Source organism: Pristiophorus japonicus, chromosome 3 (assembly GCF_044704955.1).
Source record: "Pristiophorus japonicus isolate sPriJap1 chromosome 3, sPriJap1.hap1, whole genome shotgun sequence".
Taxonomy (NCBI): Eukaryota; Metazoa; Chordata; class Chondrichthyes; family Pristiophoridae; genus Pristiophorus; species Pristiophorus japonicus.
Window position 1 is genome coordinate 1,339,846 of NC_091979.1, and position 24,400 is coordinate 1,364,245.

The 24,400-nt window shown below is 55.4% G+C and overlaps 1 protein-coding gene across 1 annotated transcript in view; it reads right to left on the reverse strand.

The window, feature by feature from the left end:
* The window catches only part of LOC139260407 (protein lifeguard 3-like), a 48,515-nt gene extending 24,789 nt beyond the window's left edge, over positions 1-23,726 (reverse strand). The window contains exons 1-4 of the mRNA XM_070876979.1: positions 23,388-23,726; positions 8,691-8,791; positions 4,640-4,704; positions 2,146-2,199 (exon numbers count right to left, since the gene is read on the reverse strand). Of these exons, the coding sequence (XP_070733080.1) occupies positions 2,146-2,199; positions 4,640-4,704; positions 8,691-8,791; positions 23,388-23,688 (521 nt within the window). The 5' untranslated portion in view covers positions 23,689-23,726. The remainder of the gene's footprint in view (positions 1-2,145; positions 2,200-4,639; positions 4,705-8,690; positions 8,792-23,387) is intronic.
* Between the last annotated feature and the right edge of the window lie 674 nt (positions 23,727-24,400).

The following is a 24,400-nucleotide window of genomic DNA, read 5'->3' on the forward strand; positions in this document are numbered from 1 at the left end:
CCTCTCTGCCGATCTCGCCTCCCCAGAGGGCTGTGTCCTTGCCGACCCTGGTGTTGAAGTCACCGAGGGGGATCAGTTTGTCGTCCGCAGGGACGCAGGACAGGGATTTTTCGAGCTGGAGTAAAAACCCTCTTTGGCCTCATCTGTCGCATCGAGTGTTGGAGCGTACACACTGATGACTGTGGCGCATTGATTCTGGGATAAGGTGAGTTGGAGAATCATGAGACGTTCGTTAACCCCGCAGGGGGAGTCCTTGAGGCGGTTGACCAGCTCATTTTCGATGGCGAAACCGACTCTGTGGAGGCGGCGTTCTTGCTCTGGTTTACCTTTCCAGAAGAAGGTGTAACCACCACCTTGTTCCTTGAGCTGGCCTTCCCCTGCCCGCTGGGTGTTACTTAGGGCGGCGATGTCAATGTCGAAGCGTCTGAGCTCCCGGGCAATGATAGCAGTGCGGCATTCCGGCCTGTCGCTGTTGAAGTTGTCCATGAGGGTCTTGATGTTCCAGGTCCTGAACTTTATTTTGAAGGGTGGAAAATGCCTGTGCGTGAGTTCTTTTAACGTGGGGTGGCCGTTGCACACGAGCTACCACCCGGGTTTAGCAGAGCGAGTTCTTGGCCCAGTGGCAAGGGGGTCCAAGACGACTGGAGACCAGGCTCTACTATATGGGTCTAGTTGCCTACGGTGGGGCGTGAGCTGTAACCTCGGCGCTCAGCAGTGCCTTTCGGGGAGATGGTGAGAGATCTGAGGTGTGGAGAGTGGGGTGAGAGATTTGAGGTAATGCTTCCCTCTCCAAGGTATTAGCTCCTGGCTGAGGGCAGGCATTGGGATGGCCAGAGATTCACTTCGTGAGACGAAGAGAGGTCAGAGTGGCCGCCGCCATTGTGCGCACCACATACTCGTAGGCGCTCTGCGGTGAAGTGGGACCAGCAGCCGAGGGGAGGTCGGGACATCGCTGGAGGCCCGAACGTGGGTGGGGGCGATGGAGGCCCGAACGTTGCCGGGGCGATGGAGGCCCGAACGTTGCCGGGGCGATGGAGGCCCGAACGTGAGGGCGGGGGGGGGGGGAGAAGGTAGGGCCCACACCTGTGGTGGGAGTTGGTCAGAGGCTGACCAGACGCTGTCGGGGATCGGGGGGAGCAGCTGAGTCGGCCAGGTCCAGTGGGGAGCGAACGGCTCGACAGCAGGACGGTGGATGTGGGATGTAATTCCGTTGCTCAGTGATGGAGGTGAGCCGGCGAGGTTGGGAGATGGGCCGTGGGGTTTAGGGTAAGGGAAATACTTTAGGGGTAGGAAATGCAACCACTATTCAGGCCGGGGGGGGCGGGGGGAGGGGAGAATGGGGACAGAAGAATGAAGGAAGACAGCACATGGCCAGAGGGACATGTGTTCAGGGAGAGCGGCCATCCCCTCCGCCATTTTGGCCACGCACAGCAATATAGTAACAACCAGATTATCTGTTTTTGTGATGTTGATTGAAGGATAAATATTGGCCAGGACCCCAAGGATAACTCCCCCGCTCTTCTTCGAAATAATGCCATGGGATCTTTTACATCCACTTGAGAGAGCAGACGGAGCCTCGTTTTAACGTCTCATTGGAAAGACGACACCTCCGACAGTGCGGCGCTCCCTCAGTACTGCCCCTCCGACAGTGCAGCACTCCCTCAGTACTGCCCCTCCGACAGTGCAGCGCTCCCTCAGTACTGCCCCTCCGACAGTACGGCTCTCCCTCAGTACTGCCCCTCCGACAGTACGGCTCTCCCTCAGTACTGCCCCTCCGACAGTGCGGCTCTCCCTCAGTACCGCCCCTCCGACAGTGCGGCACTCCCTCAGTACTGCCCCTCCGACAGTACGGCTCTCCCTCAGTACTGCCCCTCCGACAGTGCGGCGCTCCCTCAGTGGGAGTGGGGCTTGAACCCACAACCTTCTGACCCAGAGGCGACTATGCTGCCCACTGAGCCACGGCTGAGACTTGGGGCGAGTAGTATCAATGCACTGAGGGGAAGCCAGGGAAGGCTATGAGGGAGAAAGGACGAGAAGGATCTGCTGATAGTGTGCGATGGAGAAAGATGGGAGGGGGCTGGTGCAGTCCGTGCCGTGATATCTGTGATTGTGTCCGAGTCGGGAGATTTGAGGGTTTGTACTTACTATGCTGCCCAGTACACGGCCGAGTTTGCCCGGACAAACTGCTGGACTGGAGCGCTGTGAGAGAACAAACCGTTAGACAACCTGCGGTCAGCATAAAAACAACCAGCACGGAACAGGAAACTTAAAAATATATGTAACATTCCCCCACCCCGCCCCCAGGAGGCACCGACTCGCGGCAGGGGACCGGGGATTCTGCTCAAGTGTCCTTTCCTCCTTTGTGAGCAGGCAATTCGACACGGCGAGGCGGCACGTTCCCCAAGGGTCAGTAGGTCGGGGGCAGCAGCAGATTGCACCCTCCACGGACAGCAAGGCCCAATATAGTGCGGCCCAACAGGATAGAGTGAGAGAGAGAGGGATACATGGAGGCAGAGAGTGGGAGAGAGAGAGAGAGAGAGAGAGAGAGAGAGAGAGAGAGAGAGACGGGGAGGGAGGGGGAGGGAGAGAGGGAGAGAGAGAGAGAGAAAGAGAGAGAGAGGAAGGGAGAGGGAGGGAGTGAGGGAGATAGGGTGAGGGAGAGAGAGAGAGGGATTGGGAGAGGGAGGGAGAGAGGGAGGGGAGGGAGAGACAGAGAGGGAGGAGAGAGAGAGTGGGGGAGAAAGAGAGATAGAGGGACAGATAGTCAGAGAGAGAGAGAGAGAGAGCAAGTGGGAGAGAAAGGGAGGGAGAGACAGAGAAAGATACATGGAGGCGGATAGGAGGGAGAGACAGAGAGGGAGGAAGAAAGAGATGCGAGGGGAAGAGGGAGGGAGAGACAAAGAGGGAGGGAGGGAGGGAGGGAGAGAGACAGAGAGAGGGAGAGAGAGAGGGAGGGAGACAGAGAGAGGGAGAGAGAGAGGGAGAGAGAGAGGGAGGGAGAGGGAGAGAGAGAGGGAGAGAGAGGGGGAGAGGGAGAGGGAGAGGGAGAGGGAGGGGGAGAGGGAGAGCGAGAGCGAGAGAGAGAGAGACAGAGAGAGCGAGCGAGAGACAGAGAGGGAGACAGAGAGGGAGGGAGACAGAGAGGGAGGGAGACAGACAGATAGAGAGGGAGGGAGGGAGAGAGACAGAGAGGGAGGGAGGGAGAGAGAGACAGGGAGGGAGGGAGACAGACAGACAGGGAGGGAGGGAGACAGACAGGGAGGGAGGGAGACAGACAGGGAGGGAGGGAGACAGACAGGGAGGGAGGGGGACAGACAGGGAGGGAGGGGGACAGACAGGGAGGGAGACAGACAGGGAGGGAGGGAGAGAGAGAGAGTGATAGGAAGACCGAGAGGGAGGGAGACAAAGAGAGAAGGAGGGAGACAAAGAGAGACAGAGACTCCCTCACTACTGCCCCTCCGACAGTGCAGCGCTCCCTCAGTACTGCCCCTCCGATAGTGCAGCACTCCCTCAGTACTGACCCTCCGACAGTGCGGCACTCCCTCAGTACTGCCCTCCGACAGTGCAGCGCTCACTCAGTACTGCCCCTCCGACAGTGCGGCACTCCCGCAGTACTGCCCCTCCGACAGTGCAGCACTCCCGCAGTACTGCCCCTCCGACAGTGCGGCACTCCCGCAGTACTGCACCTCCGACAGTGCAGCACTCCCCCTCCGACAGTGCAGCACTCCCGCAGTACTGCCCCTCCGACAGTGCGGCGCTCCCTCAGTACTGCCCCTCCGACAGTGCGGCGCTCCCTCAGTACTGCCCCTCCGACAGTGCGGCGCTCCCTCAGTACTGCCCCTCCGACAGTGCGGCGCTCCCTCAGTACTGCCCCTCCGACAGTGCGGCTCTCCCTCAGTACTGCCCCTCCGACAGTGCGGCACTCCCTCAGTACTGCCCCTCCGACAGTGCGGCGCTCCCTCAGTACTGCCCCTCCGACAGTGCGACACTCCCTCAGTACTGCCCCTCCGACAGTGCGGCGCTCCCTCAGTACTGCCCCTCCGACAGTGCGGCACTCCCTCAGTACTGCCCCTCCGACAGTGCGACGCTCCCTCAGTACTGCCCCTCCGACAGTGCGGCGCTCCCTCAGTACTGCCCCTCCGACAGTGCGGCGCTCCCTCAGTACTGCACTGGGAGTGCCGGCCTGGATTTTGAGCTCAGATCTCTGGAGTGGGGCTTGAACCCACGACCTCCTGACTCAGAGGTGACAGTTAAGATTTGTTCTGTGGATCAAGATTAGTGAAAAACATCAAACGTGTCTACAAAGTGCCCGGGGGAAATGGCGCTGTGCTGAAAGGGTGAGGAGACAGCGGGAGAATAGGAAGCGGGAGAGGAGGAAGCGGGAGAGGAGGAAGCGGGAGAGGAGGAAGTGGGAGAGGAGGAAGTGGGAGAGGAGGAAGCGGGAGAGGAGGCAGCGGGAGAGGAGGCAGCGGGAGAGGAGGAAGCAAGAGAGGAGGAAGTGGGAGAGGAGGAAGCGGGAGAGGAGGCAGCGGGAGAGGAGGCAGCGGGAGAGGAGGAAGTGGGAGAGGAGGCAGCGGGAGAGGAGGCAGCGGGAGAGGAGGCAGCGGGAGAGGAGGCAGCGGGAGAGGAGGCAGCTTACCAGAAGGTGAAGATGGCAACAATACCGAAAGTCACTGTCAGTTGCAGTGTCAGGATCATGTAGACCTGCAGAGAGAGAGCGCGAGCATTAACGGACACACACCAGACATTACGCTGCCATGTGGCAGCAGCACCCTCCCACCCAGGACCGCGAGACCACCATATCCCCCAAGCCCACCCTCTCGCCATATCCCCCAACCCCACCTTCTTCCCATATCCCCCAAACCCCACCTACCCACCCTCTCCCCATATCCCCCAAACCCCACCTACTCACCCTCTCCCCATATCCACCAACCCCACCCCCTCCCCATATCCCCCAAACCCCACCTACCCACCATCTCCCCATATCCCCCAAACCCCACCCTCTCCCCATATCCCCCAACCCCACCTACCCACCCTCTCCCCATATCCCCCAAACCCCACCTACCCACCCTCTCCCCATATCAAGTGTCAGGCAACGACAATCTCCAACAAGCGAGAGTCTAACCACTGCCACTTGATATTCAACGGCATTACCATCACCGAATCATAGAAACATAGAAACATAGAAAATAGGTGCAGGAGTAGGCCATTCGGCCCTTCTAGCCTGCACCGCCATTCAATGAGTTCATGGCTGAACATTCAACTTCAGTACCCCATTCCTGCTTTCTCGCCATACCCCTTGATCCCCCTAGCAGTAAGAACCTCATCTAACTCCTTTTTGAATATATTTAGTGAATTGGCCTCAACAACTTTCTGTGGTAGAGAATTCCACAGGTTCACCACTCTCTGGGTGAAGAAGTTCCTCCGCATCTCGGTCCTAAATGGCTTACCCCTTATCCTTAGACTGTGACTCCACCATCAACATCCTGGGGGGTCACCATTGACCAGAAACGTAACTGGACCAGCCGCATAAATACTGTGGCCACGAGCGGGTCAGAGGCTGGGTATTCTGCAGCGAGTGTCTCACCTCCTGATTCCCCAAAGCCTTCCCACCATCTACAAGACACAAGTCAGGAGTGTGATGGAACACCCTCGACTTGCCTGGATGGTGCAGCTCCAACAACACTCAAAGCTCGACACCATCCAGGACAAAGCAGCCGCTTGATTGGCTCCCCATCCACCACCTTCAACACTCACTCCCTCCACCACCGGCGCACCGTGGCTGCAGTGTGTACCATCTACTGTCGGAGGGGCAGTACTGAGGGAGCGCCGCACTGTCGGAGGGGCAGGACTGAGGGAGCGCCGCACTGTCGGAGGGGCAGCACTGAGGGAGCGCCGCACTGTCGGAGGGGCAGTACTGAGGGAGTGCCGCACTGTCGGAGGGGCAGTACTGAGGGAGTGCCGCACTGTCGGAGGGGCAGTACTGAGGGAGTGCAGCACTGTCGGAGGGGCAGTACTGAGGGAGCGCCGCACTGTCGGGGGGGCAGTACTGAGGGAGCGCCGCACTGTCGGAGGGGCAGTACTGAGGGAGCGCCGCACTGTCGGAGGGGCAGTACTGAGGGAGAGCCGCACTGTCGGAGGGGCAGTACTGAGGGAGAGCCGCACTGTCGGAGGGGCAGTACTGAGGGAGTGCCGCACTGTCGGAGGGGCAGTATTGAGGGAGTGCTGCACTGTCGGAGGGGCAGTACTGAGGGAGTGCCGCACTGTCGGAGGTGCAGTACTGAGGGAGTGCTGCACTGTCGGAGGGGCAGTACTGAGGGAGTGCCGCACTGTCAGAGGGGCAGTATTGAGGGAGTGCCGCACTGTCGGAGGGGCAGTACTGAGGGAGCGCCGCACTGTCGGAGGTGCAGTACTGAGGGAGCGCCGCACTGTCGGAGGGGCAGTACTGAGGGAGTGCCGCACTGTCGGAGGGGCAGTACTGAGGGAGCGCCGCACTGTCGGAGGGACAGTACTGAGGGAGCGCCGCACTGTCGGAGGGGCAGTACTGAGGGAGAGCCGCACTGTCGGAGGGGTAGTACTGAGGGAGAGCCGCACTGTCGGAGGGGCAGTACTGAGGGAGTGCCGCACTGTCGGAGGTGTGCCGTCCTTTGGATGAGACTTTGAACCGAGGCCCTGTCTGCTCTCTCCCATGGTAGTATTTTGAAGAAGAGTGGGGGAGTTATCCCCGGTGTCCTGGCCAATATTTATCCTTTAATCAACATCACTAAATCAGATTTTCTGATTATTATTGTTATGTATTAAGAAAGAGTCAGACTGAACACTGTGAGCTCAAAGTAACGTGTGACCTTAGTCTTTTATTGAAGTCTCCAGAGTGCCTCTCCAACCTGTGAGACCTCCTTAAATACCTGTGCTCCCAAGGGATTATGGGATCCATTGGGAGTCCAGGGGATGAGTCCACTGGTGGCTGTACAGAGTAAATACAAGTTTATATATATAACAATTATCACCTTGCTGTTTGTGGTCAGCTTTGTCCAGCACTGTCCCAGTGATATGGAGCAGAGTGGCAGTGTACCACTTCAGGAAGCAGTGTGAGCCGGTGCAGGAGGGTGACAGTGAAGGGTGATGTCAGCAAGGTCCAGGTTGGTGATTGGAGCGTGGGCAGGTACAGCAGGAGCGGCGAGGTCGGGGTAAAGGAGCGGCGAGAGATTGTAGAGGGACGTGATCGGGGCCCAGGAGAGGCGTGAGTTCGGGGCCAGGGGCCCAGGGCCCAGCCCACACGGCGATATACGTGCGCTGGGTCCATGCAGCAGAGCTGGTCTCCAGTCGTCCTGGTTAACCCTTGCCACTGGACCAAGACCTCGCTCTGTCAAGCCCGTGTGGTGGCTGGTGTACAACGGTCACCCCACGTTAAACAATCCACACACAGGCATCTTCCACCCTTCAGGATGTGGTTCGGGTCCTTCATTGAAACACCTGTGCACACATCCCTTTTTGGTGTGGGAGCAGGTCTTCCTCACTTCGAGGGACTGCCGATGATGATGGTTGTGGGAGCTTGCTGTGCGCAAATTGGCTGCCGCATTTCCCACATTACAACAGTGACTTCAAAAGTACTTCATTGGCTGTAAATCACTTTGAGACGTCCGGTGGTTGTGAAAAGTGCTATATAAATGCAAGTCTTTTTAAAGGTGGTGGTGAGCCGCCTTCTTGAACCGCTGCAGTCCGTGTGGTGAAGGTGCTCCCACAGTGCTGTTAGGGAGGGAGTTCCAGGATTGTGACCCAGAGACGATGAAGGAACGGCCGATATATTTCCCAGTCAGGATGGAGTGAGATTGGGAGGGGAACATGTAGATGGTGATGTTCCCATGTGCCTGCTGCCCTTGTCCTTCTAGGCGGTAGAGGTTGCGGGATTGGGAGGTGCTGTCGAAGAAGCCTTGGCGAGTTGCTGCAGTGCATCTCCCTCAGTACTGCCCCTCCGACAGTGCGGCACTCCCTCAGTACTGCCCCTCCGACAGTGCGGCACTCCCTCAGTACTGCCCTTCCGACAATGCGGCACTCCCTCAGTACTGCCCTTCCGACAATGCGGCACTCCCTCAGTACTGCCCCTCCGACAGTGCGGCACTCCCTCAGTACTGCCCCTCTGACAGTGCAGCACTCCCTCAGTACTGCCCCTCCGACAGTGCGGCACTCCCTCAGTACTGCCCCTCCGACAGTGCGGCACTCCCTCAGTACTGCCCCTCCGACAGTGCGGCACTCCCTCAGTACTGCCCCTCCGACAGTGCGGCACTCCCTCAGTACTGCCCCTCCGACAATGCGGCACTCCCTCAGTACTGCCCTTCCGACAATGCGGCACTCCCTCAGTACTGCCCCTCCGACAGTGCGGCACTCCCTCAGTACTGCCCCTCTGACAGTGCAGCACTCCCTCAGCACTGCTCTAGAATGTCAGCCTGGACTTTTGTGCTCTCGCCCCTGGAGTGGGACTTGAACCCACAACCGTCTGACCCAGAGGGGCGGGTGCTGCCCACTGAGCCAAGCTGACACTTGGGGCAATCCCTCAATCCCACCTCCGCCTCTCTATCACACTGACCCTTGACCCCATTTTACAGCAATCTCATTCCCGGGTAACAATTCCACAACTCGATTCCCGTGCTCCTTCGTCCTGCGTATGTACATCATGTTTGACAGGCTCCTACCTTCCGGATGAACGCGTGACGAACTTTTCTGTCATCCCAGGAACTGGCGGTAAATCCCTCTGTGCCACTCTCTGGGTGGTCCATCGAGCTGCCGTAGGGCCCTGGACAGGGGGAGAGTTAGTGCGCTGCCCGAGACCCACAGTCACCACCCCGACACACAGGGGGAGAGTTAGTGCCCGACACACGGGGAGAGTCAGTGCCCGACACACGGGGGGAGAGTCAGTGCCCGACACACGGGGGGAGAGTCAGTGCCCGACACACGGGGGGAGAGTCAGTGCCCGACACACGGGGGGAGAGTCAGTGCCCGACACACGGGGGGAGAGTTAGTGCCCGGGGCACAGGGGGAGAGTTAGTGCCCGACACACGGGGGGAGAGTTAGTGCCCGACACACGGGGGGAGAGTTAGTGCGCTGCCCGAGACCCACAGTCACCACCCCGACACACGGGGGGAGAGTCAGTGCCCGACACACGGGGGGAGAGTCAGTGCCCTGCCCGAGACCCACAGACACCACCCCGACACACGGGGGGAGAGTCAGTGCCCGACACACGGGGGGAGAGTCAGTGCGCTGCCCGAGACCCACAGTCACCACCCCGACACACGGGGGGAGAGTTAGTGCGCTGCCCGAGACCCACAGTCACCACCCCGACACACGGGGGGAGAGTTAGTGCCCGACACACGGGGGGAGAGTCAGTGCCCGACACACGGGGGGAGAGTTAGTGCCCGACACACGGGGGGAGAGAGTTAGTGCGCTGCCCGAGACCCACAGTCACCACCCCGACACACGGGGGGAGAGTCAGTGCCCGACACACGGGGGGAGAGTCAGTGCCCGACACACGGGGGGAGAGTCAGTGCCCTGCCCGAGACCCACAGTCACCACCCCGACACACGGGGGGAGAGTCAGTGCCCGACACACGGGGGGAGAGTCAGTGCCCGACACACGGGGGGAGAGTCAGTGCCCTGCCCGAGACCCACAGTCACCACCCCGACACACGGGGGGAGAGTTAGTGCCCGGGGCACAGGGGGAGAGTTAGTGCCCGGGGCACAGGGGGAGAGTCAGTGCCCGGGGCACAGGGGGAGAGTCAGTGCCCTGCCCGAGACCCACAGTCACCACCCCGACACACGGGGGGAGAGAGTTAGTGCGCTGCCCGAGACCCACAGTCACCACCCCGACACACGGGGGGAGAGTCAGTGCCCGACACACGGGGGGAGAGTTAGTGCCCGGGGCACAGGGGGAGAGTTAGTGCCCTGCCCGAGACCCACAGTCACCACCCCGACACACACGGGGAGAGTCAGTGCCCGGGGCACAGGGGGAGAGTTAGTGCCCGGGACACAGGGGGAGAGTCAGTGCCCGGGGCACAGGGGGAGTCAGTGCCCGGGACACAGCGGGGGGGAGTCAGTGCCCGGGGCACAGGAAATTAGGGCTGCATGCAATAAAGGTGCAGCAGTTATAATGGGTGACTTTAATATGCACATAGATTGGGCTAACCAAACTGGAAGCAATACGGTGGAGGAGGATTTCCTGGAGTGCATAGGGGATGGTTTTCCATACCAATATGTCGAGGAACCAACTAGGGGGGAGGCCATCTTAGATTTGGTGTTATGTAATGAGAGAGGATTAATTAGCAATCTCATTGAGAGAGGCCCCTTGGGGAAGAGTGACCATAATATGGTGGAATTCTGCATTAGGATGGAGAATGAAACAGTTAATTCAGAGACCATGGTCCAGAACTTAAAGAAGGGTAACTTTGAAGGTATGAGGCGTGAATTGGCTAGGCTAGATTGGCGAATGATACTTAAGGGGTTGACTGTGGATGGGCAATGGCAGACATTTAGAGACCGCATGGATGAACTACAACAATTGTACATCCCTGTCTGGCGTAAAAATAAAAAAGGGAAGGTGGCTATCAAGGGAAATCAGGGATAGTATTAAAGCCAAGGAATTGGCATACAAATTGGCCAGAAATAGCAGCGAACCCGGGGACTGGGAGAAATTTAGAACTCAGCAGAGGAGGACAAAGGGTTTGATTAGGGCAGGGAAAAGAGAGTACGAGAAGAAGCTTGCAGGGAACATTAAGGCGGATTGCAAAAGTTTCTATAGGTATGTAAAGAGAAAAAGGTTAGTAAAGACAAACGTAGGTCCCCTGCAGTCAGAATCAGGGGAAGTCATAACGGGGAACAAAGAAATGGCAGACCAATTGAACAAGTACTTTGGTTCGGTATTCACTAAGGAGGACACAAACAACCTTCCGGATATAAAAGGGATCAGAGGGTCTAGTAAGGAGGAGGAACTGAGGGAAATCTTTATTAGTTGGGAAATTGTGTTGGGGAAATTGATGGGATTGAAGGCCGATAAATCCCCAGGGCCTGATGGACTGCATCCCAGAGTACTTAAGGAGGTAGCCTTGGAAATAGCGGATGCATTGACAGTCATTTTCCAACATTCCATTGACTCTGGATCAGTTCCTATGGAGTGGAGGGTAGCCAATGTAACCCCACTTTTTAAAAAAGGAGGGAGAGAGAAAACAGGGAATTATAGACCGGTCAGCCTGACCTCAGTAGTGGGTAAAATGATGGAATCAATTATTAAGGATGTCATAGCAGCGCATTTGGAAAATGGTGACATGATAGGTCCAAGTCAGCATGGATTTGTGAAAGGGAAATCATGCTTGACAAATCTTCTGGAATTTTTTGAGGATGTTTCCAGTAAAGTGGACAAAGGAGAACCAGTTGATGTGGTATATTTGGACTTTCAGAAGGCTTTCGACAAGGTCCCACACAAGAGATTAATGTGCAAAGTTAAAGCACATGGGATTGGGGGTAGTGTGCTGACGTGGATTGAGAACTGGTTGTCAGACAGGAAGCAAAGAGTAGGAGTAAATGGGTACTTTTCAGAATGGCAGGCAGTGACTAGTGGGGTACCGCAAGGTTCTGTGCTGGGGTCCCAGCTGTTTACATTGTACATTAATGATTTAGACGAGGGGATTAAATGTAGTATCTCCAAATTTGCGGATGACACTAAGTTGGGTGGCAGTGTGAGCTGCGAGGAGGATGCTATGAGGCTGCAGAGTGACTTGGATAGGTTAGGTGAGTGGGCAAATGCATGGCAGATGAAGTATAATGTGGATAAATGTGAGGTTATCCACTTTGGTGGTAAAAACAGAGAGACAGACTATTATCTGAATGGTGACAGATTAGGAAAAGGGGAGGTGCAACGAGACCTGGGTGTCATGGTACATCAGTCATTGAAGGTTGGCATGCAGGTACAGCAGACGGTTGAGAAAGCAAATGGCATGTTGGCCTTCAGAGCGAGGGGATTTGAGTACAGGGGCAGGGAGGTGTTGCTACAGTTGTACAGGGCCTTGGTGAGGCCACACCTGGAGTATTGTGTACAGTTTTGGTCTCCTAACTTGAGGAAGGACATTCTTGCTATTGAGGGAGTGCAGCGAAGATTCACCAGACTGATTCCCGGGATGGTGGGACTGACCTATCAAGAAAGACTGGATCAACTGGCCTTGTATTCACTGGAGTTCAGAAGAATGAGAGGGGACCTCATAGAAACGGTTAGAATTCTGACGGGTTTAGACAGGTTAGATGCAGGAAGAATGTTCCCAATGTTGGGGAAGTCCAGAACCAGGGGTCACAGTCTAAGGATAAGGGGTAAGCCATTTAGGACCGAGATGAGGAGAAACTTCTTCACCCAGAGAGTGGTGAACCTGTGGAATTCTCTACCACAGAAAGTAGTTGAGGCCAATTCACTAAATATATTCAAGAATTAGTTAGATGTAGTCCTTACTACTCGGGGGATCAAGGGGTATGGCGAGAAAGCAGGAATGGGATACTGAAGTTGCATGTTCAGCCATGAACTCATTGAATGGCGGTGCAGGCTAGAAGGGCCGAATGGCCTACTTCTGCACCTATTTTCTATGTTTCTATGAGTCAGTGCCCGGGGCACAGGGGTGGGGGGGGGAGGGGGAGGAGTCAGTGCCCAGGACACGGGGTGGGGAGGGGGAGGAGTCAGTGCCCGGGACACAGGGAGAGAGTCAGTGCCCGGGTCACGGGGAGAGTCAGTGCCCGGGGCACACGGGGAGAGTCAGTGCCCAGGGCACACGGGGAGAGTCAGTGCCCGGGGCACACGGGGAGAGTCAGTGCCCGGGGCACACGGGGAGAGTCAGTGCCCGGGGCACACGGGGAGAGTCAGTGCCCGGGACACAGGGGGAGAGTCAGTGCCCGGGACACACGGGGAGAGTCAGTGCCCGGGATACAGGGGGAGAGTCAGTGCCCGGGGCACAGGGGGAGAGTCAGTGCCCGGGACACACGGGGAGAGTCAGTGCCCGGGACACACGGGGAGAGTCAGTGCCCGGGATACACGGGGAGAATCAGTGCCCGGGGCACACGGGGAGAGTCAGTGCCCGGGACACAGGGGGAGAGTCAGTGCCCGGGACACACGGGGAGAGTCAGTGCCCGGGACACACGGGGAGAGTCAGTGCCCGGGATACACGGGGAGAATCAGTGCCCGGGGCACACGGGGAGAGTCAGTGCCCGGGACACAGGGGGAGAGTCAGTGCCCGGGACACACGGGGAGAGTCAGTGCCCGGGACACACGGGGAGAGTCAGTGCCCGGGGCACACGGGGAGAGTCAGTGCCCGGGACACACGGGGAGAGTCAGTGCCCGGGATACACGGGGAGAGTCAGTGCCCGGGACACGGGGAGAGTCAGTGCCCGGGACACAGGGGGAGAGTCAGTGCCCGGGATACACGGGGAGAGTCAGTGCCCGGGACACAGGGGGAGAGTCAGTGCCCGGGGCACAGGGGGAGAGTCAGTGCCCGGGGAACAGGGGGAGAGTCAGTGCCCGGGACACACGGGGAGAGTCAGTGCCCGGGACACACGGGGAGACTCAGTGCCCGGGACACACGAGGAGAGTCAGTGCCCGGGACACAGGGGGAGAGTCAGTGCCCGGGATACACGGGGAGAGTCAGTGCCCGGGGCACACGGGGAGAGTCAGTGCCCGGGACACAGGGGGAGAGTCAGTGCCCGGGATACACGGGGAGAGTCAGTGCCCGGGACACACGGGGAGAGTCAGTGCCCGGGATACACGGGGAGAGTCAGTGCCCGGGACACAGGGGGAGAGTCAGTGCCCGGGATACACGGGGAGACTCAGTGCCCGGGACACACGAGGAGAGTCAGTGCCCGGGACACAGGGGGAGAGTCAGTGCCCGGGATACACGGGGAGAGTCAGTGCCCGGGGCACACGGGGAGAGTCAGTGCCCGGGACACAGGGGGAGAGTCAGTGCCCGGGATACACGGGGAGAGTCAGTGCCCGGGACACACGGGGAGAGTCAGTGCCCGGGATACACGGGGAGAGTCAGTGCCCGGGACACAGGGGGAGAGTCAGTGCCCGGGATACACGGGGAGAGTCAGTGCCCGGGACACAGGGGGAGAGTCAGTGCCCGGGATACACGGGGAGAGTCAGTGCCCGGGACACACGGGGAGAGTCAGTGCCCGGGACACGGGGAGAGAGTCAGTGCGGGTACCAGGTTGCCATGGTCACCAGTCCTGGGATGCACGCGCCCCAGTGTAGCAACAGTATCTGTGACGTCAGCCAGCAAAGCAACATTTCCCGCTTCACGGACCAGGGGGGGTTCCCGGGGGGATTCCCCGGGGGCTCGGGATTGCAACCCGCCGAGTGCCGGAGTCTGTGGATTTCCCGGCGCTGTGGGCGGGCGGGGAGCCCGGGGGGGAATGCCTCTCACTGACCGAGCCGCCCTGCGGGGAAATGTTGCTGAACCGGCCGGGTGACTACAGGCAGCGCTCACCGGCAATCTCCCCATTCTTACATTCCACCCTCGGCATTCAGCGCTGTCCCAAACATCCCCACCCCCCACAAACCGTGCCCCAGAGGAAGGGCACTCCACACCAAGGTTTGAGCCAGATCAGGGTCAGGGGGTGGGGGGAGGCAGAATGGGGCTGAGGGGTAAGAGGGGGAGACTGGAGGTAGGAGGGGTGAGAGAGAGACCTGGGTGTGCAGAGAGGGAGACTTGGGGGTGGAATGGGGAGAGATACTGGGGGATGGGGAGAAATGATTGGGGCTCAAGTGGGGGAAGAGAAGGGGGGAACTAGCAGGAACATGGCGATTGGGAGAGGCACTGAGGGAGGAACAGTCAGTAAATGGGGAACGAGGGGGAGCGGGGGAGGAGCAGTCAGTAAAGGGGGGAGTGGGAGAGGGGCAGTCAGTAAAGGGGGGAGTGGGAGAGGGGCAGTCAGTAAAGGGGGGAGCGGGAGAGGAGCCGTCAGTAAAGGGGGGAGTGGGAGAGGGGCAGTCAGTAAAGGGGGGAGTGGGAGAGGGGCAGTCAGTAAAGGGGGGAGCGAGAGGGGCAATCAGTAAAGGGCAAGGGGGGAGTGGGAGAGGGGCAGTCAGTAAAGGGGGGAGCGAGAGGGGCAATCAGTAAAGGGCAAGGGGGGAGCGAGAGAGGGGCAGTCAGTAAAGGGGGAGCGGGGGAGGAGCAGTCAGTAAAGGGGCCGTCAGTAAAGGGGGAGCGGGAGAGGGGCAGTCAGTAAAGGGGGGAGCGGGGGAGGGGCAGTCAGTAAAGGGGGAGCGGGGGAGGGGCAGTCAGTAAAGGGGGAGCGGGGGAGGGGCAGTCAGTAAAGGGGGAGCGGGGGAGGGGCAGTCAGTAAAGGGGGGAGCGGGGGAGGGGCAGTCAGTAAAGGGGGAGCGGGGGAGGGGCAGTCAGTAAAGGGGGAGCGGGGGAGGGGCAGTCAGTAAAGGGGGAGCGGGGGAGGGGCAGTCAGTAAAGGGGGAGTGGGAGAGGGGGGAGTGGGAGAGGGGCAGTCAGTAAAGGGGGGAGCGGGGGAGGGGCAGTCAGTAAAGGGGGAGCGGGAGAGGAGCCGTCAGTAAAGGGGGAGCGGGAGAGGGGCAGTCAGTAAAGGGGGGAGTGGGAGAGGGGCAGTCAGTAAAGGGGGGAGTGGGAGAGGAGCCGTCAGTAAATGGGGAACGAGGGGGAGCAGCAGAGGGGCAGTCAGTAAAGGGGGAGCGGGAGAGGGGCAGTCAGTAAAGGGGGAGCGGGAAAGGAGCCGTCAGTAAAGGGGGAGCGGGAGAGGGGCAGTCAGTAAAGGGGGAGTGGGAGAGGAGCCGTCAGTAAAGGGGCCGTCAGTAAAGGGGGAGCGGGAGAGGGGCAGTCAGTAAAGGGGGAGCGGGAGAGGGGCAGTCAGTAAAGGGGGAGCGGGAGAGGGGCAGTCAGTAAAGGGGGAGCGGGAGAGGGGCAGTCAGTAAAGGGGGAGCGGGAGAGGGGCAGTCAGTAAAGGGGGAGCGGGAGAGGGGCAGTCAGTAAAGGGGGAGCGGGAGAGGGGCAGTCAGTAAAGGGGGAGCGGCACACGGAGGAACAGCCACTAAAGGGGTGAGTGGTTTTACTGTGAAGTCATAGTGAGAGATTGTTTCCAGTGGTGGCAAATGGGGGACAAGGGAACAGAGACTGGTTCTGGAAGTGTCTATTGCAAAGGACATGGGAACAGGAGGAGGCCATTCAGCTCCTCGAACCTGTTACATCTTTCAATTAGATTATGGCTGATCTATATCTTAACTCCTACCCACCTTGGTTCCGTTACCTTTAATACTCAATACTTGATCCCTTGCTTTTTGTAGTATATATTAATGATTTAGACTTAAATGTGGGGGGCATGATAAAGAAATTTGCAGGTGATACAAAAATTGGCGGTGTGGTTGACAGTGAGGGGGAAAGCTCTCGGCTGCAGGAAGATATCGATGAACTGGTCAGTTGGGCAGAACAGTGCAAAATGGAATTCAATCCGGAAAAGTGGGGAAGGGCAACAAGGCAAGGGAATACACAATACATGGGAGGATACGGAGAGGTGTGGAGGAACAGAGGGACCTTGGAGTGCATGTCCACATATCCATAAAGGTAGGACAGGCTGATAAGGTAGTTAAAAAGGCATACGGAATGCTTTCCTTTATTAGCCGAGACATAGACTATAAAGAGCAGGGAGGTTATGCTTGAACTGTATAAAACACTAGTTAGGCCACAGCTGGAGTACTGCGTGCAGTTCTAATCACCACATTACAGGAAAGATGTGATTACGCTACAGAGGGTACAGAGGAGATTTACGAGGATGTTGCCTGGACTGGAAGATTTTAGCTCTGAGGAAAGATTGGGGTTGTTTTCTTTGGCGAGGAGGAGCTGAGGGGAGATCTGATCGAGGTGTATAAAATTATGAGAGGCCAAGATAGAGTGGATAGGAAGGACCTATTTCCCTTGGTAGAGAGGTCAATAACCAGGGGGCATGGATTTACAGTAATTGGGGGGAGGTTTAGAGGGGATTGGAGGGGAACTTTCTTCACCCAGAGGGTGGTGGGGGTCTGGAACTCACTGCCTGAAAGGTGGTAGAGGCAGAAACCCTCACCACATTTAAAAAGTACCTGGATGTGCACCTGAAGTGCCGTAACCTGCAGGACTACGGACCGAGAGCGTGAAAGTGGGATTAGGCTGGGTAGCTCTTGGTCGGCCGGCACGGACACGATGGGCCGAATGGCCGCCTTCAGTTTTGTAATTTTCTCCGATTCTAAGAATACCTTTGTGTAATAGAAATCTATTGATCTCAGTTGTGAAATTTTCAACAGCTGTCTGGGGGAGAGAGTTCCAGATTGCCACTGCCCTGTGTGTGAAGTGTTTCCTGACATCACCCTGAATGGCCTGGCTCTAATTTTAAAGGTTATGTCCCTTGTTGTGGACTCCTCCCACCAGAGAACATAGTGTCTCTCCATCTACTTCTCAAATCTTCAAACATCTTAATCGCCTCAATGACATCACCCCTTAATCTTCTAAACTCGAGGGAACAAAAGCCCAGTGCCCTCGGGATTTAACCCTTTCAGCCCCGGTACCATTCTGGTGAATCTGCTCCACCCGAGGGGCAGGGCCAGCACTGGGCACAGTGACTCCGGGTCGGGGGTCTGACCACGACTTTGTACAGCTGAAGCTTTACCTCCTCCCCTTTGTATTCCAGCCCCCTGGAGATAAAGACCAACATTCCACTAGCCTTTTGAATTATTTTTGTACCTGTCCACCAGCTGAGTGATTTCTGTATTTGGAGCACAAAATTTCTCTGCTCCTCCACACTTCCCAGTTTCTCACCATTGACACAATACTCTGATCGATCTGTCTTAGGTCCACAGTGAATGACCTCACACTATCCCACATTAAACTCCATCTGCCCCAGTTCTGCCCACTCACTCAATCTATCATTATCGCTTTGCAATTTCCTGCTGCCATCGACATTATTTACTGCGCCACTTAACTTGGTTTTGTCAGCAACCTCTGATATATGGCTCTCTGTTCCTTCAGCTCAGTCATTTATAAATATCGTGAGATGCTGAGCCCCCAGTACAGATCCCTGAGGGACACCATAGAATCATAGAAATTTACAGCACAGGCGGCCATTCCGGCCCATCGTGTCCGAGCCGGCCGACAAAGAGCTATCCAGACCAATCCCACTTTCCAGCTCTTGGCCTTGGGGTTACGGCACTTCAGGTGCACATCCAAGTACCTTTTACATGCGATGAGGGTTTCTGCCTCTACCACCCTTTCAGGCAGTGAGTTCCAGACCCCCACCACCCTCTGGGTGAAAGAAATTCCCCTCAAAACCTCCTACCAATTACTTTAAATCTATGCCCCCTGGTCTTTGACTCCTCTGCTAAGGGAAATAGGTCCTTCCTATCCACTCTACTTAGGCCCTTCATAATTTTATACACCTCAATATGGTCACCCCCCCAACCTCCTCTATTCCAAAGAAATCAATCCCAGCATCTCCAATCTTTTCTCATAGCTAAAACTCTCCAGTCCAGGCAACATTCTCGTAAATCTCCTCTGTACCCTTTCAAGTGCAATCACATCTTTCCTGTAATGCGACCACTGGTCACATCCTGCCAATTTGAGTACATATCCATTATCCCTACTCTCTGTCTCCCACCTCCGAACCAGTTCCCTACTCTGGTAATAGGTTGCCTCCAATTCCATGAGCTCTCATTTTTATTAAGTCTCTTAAGTGGAACCTTGTCAAATGCCTTCTGGAAGTCCATATAAACATAGAAACATAGACAATAGGTGCAGGAGTAGGCCATTCAGCCCTTCTAGCCTGCACCGCCATTCAATGAGTTCATGGCTGAACATGCAACTTCAGTACCCCATTCCTGCTTTCTCGCCATACCCCTTGATCCCCCGAGTAGTAAGGACTACATCTAACTCCTTTTTGAATATATTTAGTGAATTGGCCTCAACAACTTTCTGTGGTAGAAAATTCCACAAGTTCACCACTCTCTGGGTGAAGAAGTTTCTCCTCATCTCGGTCCTAAATGGCTTCCCCCTTATCCTTCGACTGTGACCCCTGGTTCTGGACTTCCCCAACATTGGGAACATTCTTTCTGCATCTAACCTGTCTAAACCCGTCAGAATTTTAAATGTTTCTATGAGATCCCCCCTCATGCTTCTGAACTCCAGTGAATACAAGCCCAGTTGATCCAGTCTTTCTTGATAGGTCAGTCCCGCCATCCCGGGAATCAGTCTGGTGAACCTTCGCTGCACTCCCTCAATAGCAAGCATGTCCTTCCTCAAATTAGGAGACCAAAACTGTACACAATACTCCAGGTGTGGCCTCACCAAAGCCCTGTACAACTGTAGCAACACCTCCCTGCCCCTGTACTCAAATCCCCTCACTATGAAGGCCAACATACCATTTGCTTTCTTAACCGCCTGCTGTACCTGCATTCCAATCTTCAATGACTATAAACAACATCCATAGACACTCCCTTATTCACCATGTTAGTTACCTCTGCAAGAAATTCAACTAGTTTCGTTAGACATGACTTACCCTTTACAAATCCACGCTGGTTCTCTGATCAGCTCATGCTCAATCACTGTCCCTAATAACAGATTCGAGTAACGTTCCAACAACTGACGTTAGACTAATAGACTTATAATTTCCAAGCTCATCTCCCTCCCTTCTTAAACAATGGAGTGACATTGGCAGTTTTCCAACCCAGAGGACAATTGCTGAAGAGAGAGAGTTTTGGAAGATCATGACGAGACCATCTACAATTTCCTTACCGACTACTTTGAATACCCTGTGGTGAAACTGCCAGGTGCTGGGGATTTGGCGATCTATAATCTGATTATTTGATTTAATAGAGGTGTTCAAAATTATTCACCACGTGCACTCCTACTGGGCTGGAAGATTCTTCATCGCCTTTTGTGTTACTTGGATTGAATCTGGTTAGTTCCTCCCCTTTGATTCATTTTTACTTTTCCTCGTTATAAGAACAAAAGAATTCATCATCATCATTGGCAGTCCCTCGGAATCAGGAAGACTTGCTTCCACTCCTGAAGTGAGTTCTTAGGTGACTGAACAGTCCAATACGAGAACCACAGTCCCTGTCACAGGTGGGACAGACAGTGGTTGAGGGAAGGGGAGGGTGGGACAGACAGTGGTTGAGGGAAGGGGTGGGTGGGACTGGTTTACCGCACGCTCCTTCCGCTTGGTTTCTGCATGCTCTCGGTGGCGAGACTCGAGGTGCTCAGCGCCCTCCCGGATGCACTTTCTCCACTTAGGGCGGTCTTTGGCCAGGGACTCCCAGGTGTCAGTGGGGATGTTGCACTTTATCAGGGAGGCTTTGAGGGTGTCCTTGTAAGTTTCCTCTGCCCATCTTTGGCTCGTGAAGGAGCTCCAAGTAGAGCGCTTGCTTTGGGAGTCTCGTGTCTGGCCTGCCCAGCGAAGCGGATCGAGTGTGGTCAGCGCTTCAATGCTGGGGATGTTGGCCTGGATGAGGACACTGATGTTGGTGCTCCTATCCTCCCAGGGGATTTGCAGGATCGTTGGTGATATATCTCCAGCGATTTGAGGTGTCTTTTGTACATCGTCCATGTCTCTGAGCCATACAGGAGGGCAGGTATTACTACAGCCCTGTAGACCATGAGCTTGGTGGTAGATTTGAGGGCCTGGTCTTCAAACACTCTTTTCCTCAGGCGGCCGAAGGCTGCACTGGTGCACTGGAGGCGGTGTTGGATCTCGTCGTCAATGTCTGCTCTTGTTGATAAGAGGCTCCCGAGGTATGGGAAGTGGTCCACGTTGTCCAGGGCCGCGCCGTGGATCTTGATGACTGGGGGGCAGTGCTGTGCGGCGAGGACAGGCTGGTGGAGGACCTTTGTATTACGGATGTTTAGTGTAAGGCCCATGCTTTCGTACGCCTCAGTACATACATCGACTATGTCCAGGAGTTCAGCCTCTGTATGTGCGCAGATGCAGGCGTTGTCTGCGTACTGTAGCTCAACGACAGAGGTTAGGGTGATCTTGGACCTGGCCTGGAGGCAGCGTGGGTTAAACAGCTTCCCACTGGTTCTGTAGTTTAGTTCCACTCCAGCGGGGAGCTTGTTGACTGTGAGGTGGAGCGTGGCAGTGAGTAGGAGAAGGTCATTCGGCCCCTCGAGCCTGCTCCGCCATTCAATGAGATCATGGCTGATCATCTATCTCAACTCCAATTCCTGCACTATGCCCATATCCCTTAATATCCAATTAGTATCTCTGGTTCACTATCCTCATCCTCTAGAAGAATGAGAGGTGATCTTTGTCATGTATCTCACACTACTGTATATAACTGTATCTTACCATGCTATACATGACTGTAACTGGATATGACCTGTAACAATAAGCATACCTTACCACCAGGGGTGCACTTGCAGGAGACACTCCATACCTGTCCCACTGAGGTATATAAAGGGAGATCTCAGGCAAGTGCAGCACTGGAGAGCTGGAATTAAAGGTGCAGGTCCTGAGTGACCTAGACTTCAGCATGTGTCTCGTGTAAGTCAGTACATTAGAGTCAGGATTTAACAATCTTATCGAAAGATATAAGATAATGAGGGGGCTCAACAAGGTGGATGCAGAAAGGATATTTCCACTCATAGGGGAAACTAAAACTAGGGGACATAGTCTTAGATTAAGAGGCCACCCGTTTAAAACTGAGATGTGGAAGAATTTCTTCTCTCAGAACATTGTAAATCTATGGAATTTTCTACCCCAGAGAGATGTGGAGACTGGGTCTTATTTAAGGCGGAGATAGACAGATTTTCTGAGCGATAAGGGAATCGGTGGTGGGAAAAATGTTGGAATCAATTATTAAAGATGAAATAGCAGCGCATTTGGAAAGCAGTGACAGGATCAGTCCAAGTCAGCATGGATTTATGAAAGGGAAATCATGCTTGACAAATCTGGAATTTTTCGAGAATGTAACTAGTAGAGTGGACAAGGGAGAACCAGTTGATGTGGTGTATTTGGACTTTCAAAAGGCTTTTGACAAGGTCCCACACAAGAGATTAGTGTGCAAAATTAAAGCACATGGTATTGGGGGTAATGTACTGACGTGGATAGAGAACTGGTTGGCAGACAGGAAGCAGAGAATCGGGATAAACGGGTCCTTTTCAGAATGGCAGGCAGTGACTAGTTGGGTCCTGCGGGGCTCAGTGCTGGGATCCCAGCTATTTACAATATACATCAATGATTTAGATGAAAGAATTGAATGTAATATCTCCAAGTTTGCAGATGACACTAAGCTGGGTGGCGGTGTGAGCTGTGAGGAGGATGCTAAGAGGCTGCAAGGTGACTTGGACAGGTTAGGTGAGTGGGCAAATGCATGGCAGATGCAGTATAATGTGGTTATCCATTTTGGTGGCAAAAACAGGAAGACAGAATATCTGAATGGTGACAGATTAGGAAAAGGGGAGGTACAACGAGACCTGGGTGCCATGGTACATCAGTCATTGAAGTTTGGCATGCAGGTACAGCAGGCGGTGAAGAAGGCAAATGGTATGTTGGCCTTCATAGTGAGGGGATTTGAGTATAGGAGCAGGGAGGTCTTACTGCAGTTGTACAGGGCCTTGGTGAGGCCACACCTGGAATATTGTGTTCAGTTTTGGTCTCCTAATCTGAGGAAGGACGTTCTTGCTATTGAGGGAGTGCAGCGAAGGTTCACCAGGCTGATTCCAGGGATGGCGGGACTGACATATGAGGAGAGACTGGGCTTGTATCCACCGGAGTTAAGAAGAGTGAGAGGGGATCTCATAGAAACATATTAAATTCTGACGGGTTTGGACAGGTTAGATGCAGGAAGAATGTTCCCAATGCTGGGGAGGTGCAGAACCAGGGGTCACAGTCTAAGGATAAGGGGTAAGCCATTTAGGACCGAGATGAGGAGAAACTTCTTCACCCAGAGAGTGGTGAATCTGTGGAATTCTCTACCACAGAAAGTTGTTGAGGCCAATTCACTAAATATATTCAAAAAGGAGTTAGATATGGCCCTTACGGCCAAAGGGATCAAGGTGTATGGAGAGAAAGCAGGAAAGGGGTACTGAGGGAATGATCAGCCATGATCTTATTGAATGGTGGTGCAGGCTCGAAGGGCTGAATGGCCTACTCCTGCACCTATTTTCTATGTTTCTATGTCTATGCACCTAATTTCTATGTTTCTATTCAATCTTTCCTCATAGCTAAAATTCTCCAGTCCTGGCAACATCCTGGTAAACCTCCTCTGTACCCTCTCCCGTGCAGTCCCACCTCTCCTGTAATGTAGTGACCAGAACGGGACGCAGTTCTCGGCTGGGATGTGCAGATGTCCCAAATCTGTGTACCGGATGGAACACTCACCTGAGCTACCTCCAGGCCAGGAGGGGTTGAGGGGGATAGTCGGCATCATTGGAGGGGGAAACATGGAGTTCCCTCCCGGCTGAGGGAACATCGGGTTTCCCCCAGGGGGGTGGCTGGGATTTCCCCCGGGAGGGTAGGCGGGATTTTCCCCGGGGGGATAGGCGGGATTTCGCCCGGGGGGGTAGGCGGGATTTCCCCCGGGGGGGTAGGGTCCTGACATGGGGTACCCAGGTCTGTGCGAAGGAGGGTACAATGGGTCGACTGCTTCTTCATAGGAGGGGGGAGCGCTGGGGTTCGACATCCTGCTTCAAACACTGGCTCCTGATCCAAGGCGGTGGGTCGTTCTGGAAGACACAAATAAAAAAAAAACACTTTTACTGCGGAACAAAATACACTCTGCTTCTGAGTCAGGAGTTTGTGGGTTCGAGCCCCACTCCAGGGACCTGAGCCCATAACGCAGGCCGACACACCCAGGGGGTCATTGTATTCACTATGTAACGATGTACAATGTACTACCTGAGGCCGCTGCTGTTGGAGGCCCAGGGATTTCCTGCCCTGCTGTGCAGGGGCATATAAAAGGCAGCCAGCCTTGCTGCCCCTCACTTTGCAGTCGTATTAAATCAACAGAAGTCACACAACTCTTACTCATAGTACAAGGCCTCGTGGAGTTATTCGATGGTAATTGTAGACATAATACAGGGCAGTACTGAGGGAGTGCCGCACTGTCGGAGGGGCAGTACTGAGGGAGTGCCGCACTGTCGGAGGTTCCGTTTTTCAGATGAGACGTTAAACCAAGGTCCCGTCTGCTCTCTCAGGTGGATGTAAAAGATCCCATGCCGTGATTTTGCGGAAGAGCAGGAGAGTTCTCCCCGGTGTTCTGACCAATATTTATCCCTCAGCCAACATCATTAAGAAAACCCAGATCATCTGGGCATTGTGACATTGCTGTTTGTGGGATCTTGCTGTATGTGAACTGGCTGCAACAGTGACCACTCTTCAAAGGTGCAACATTG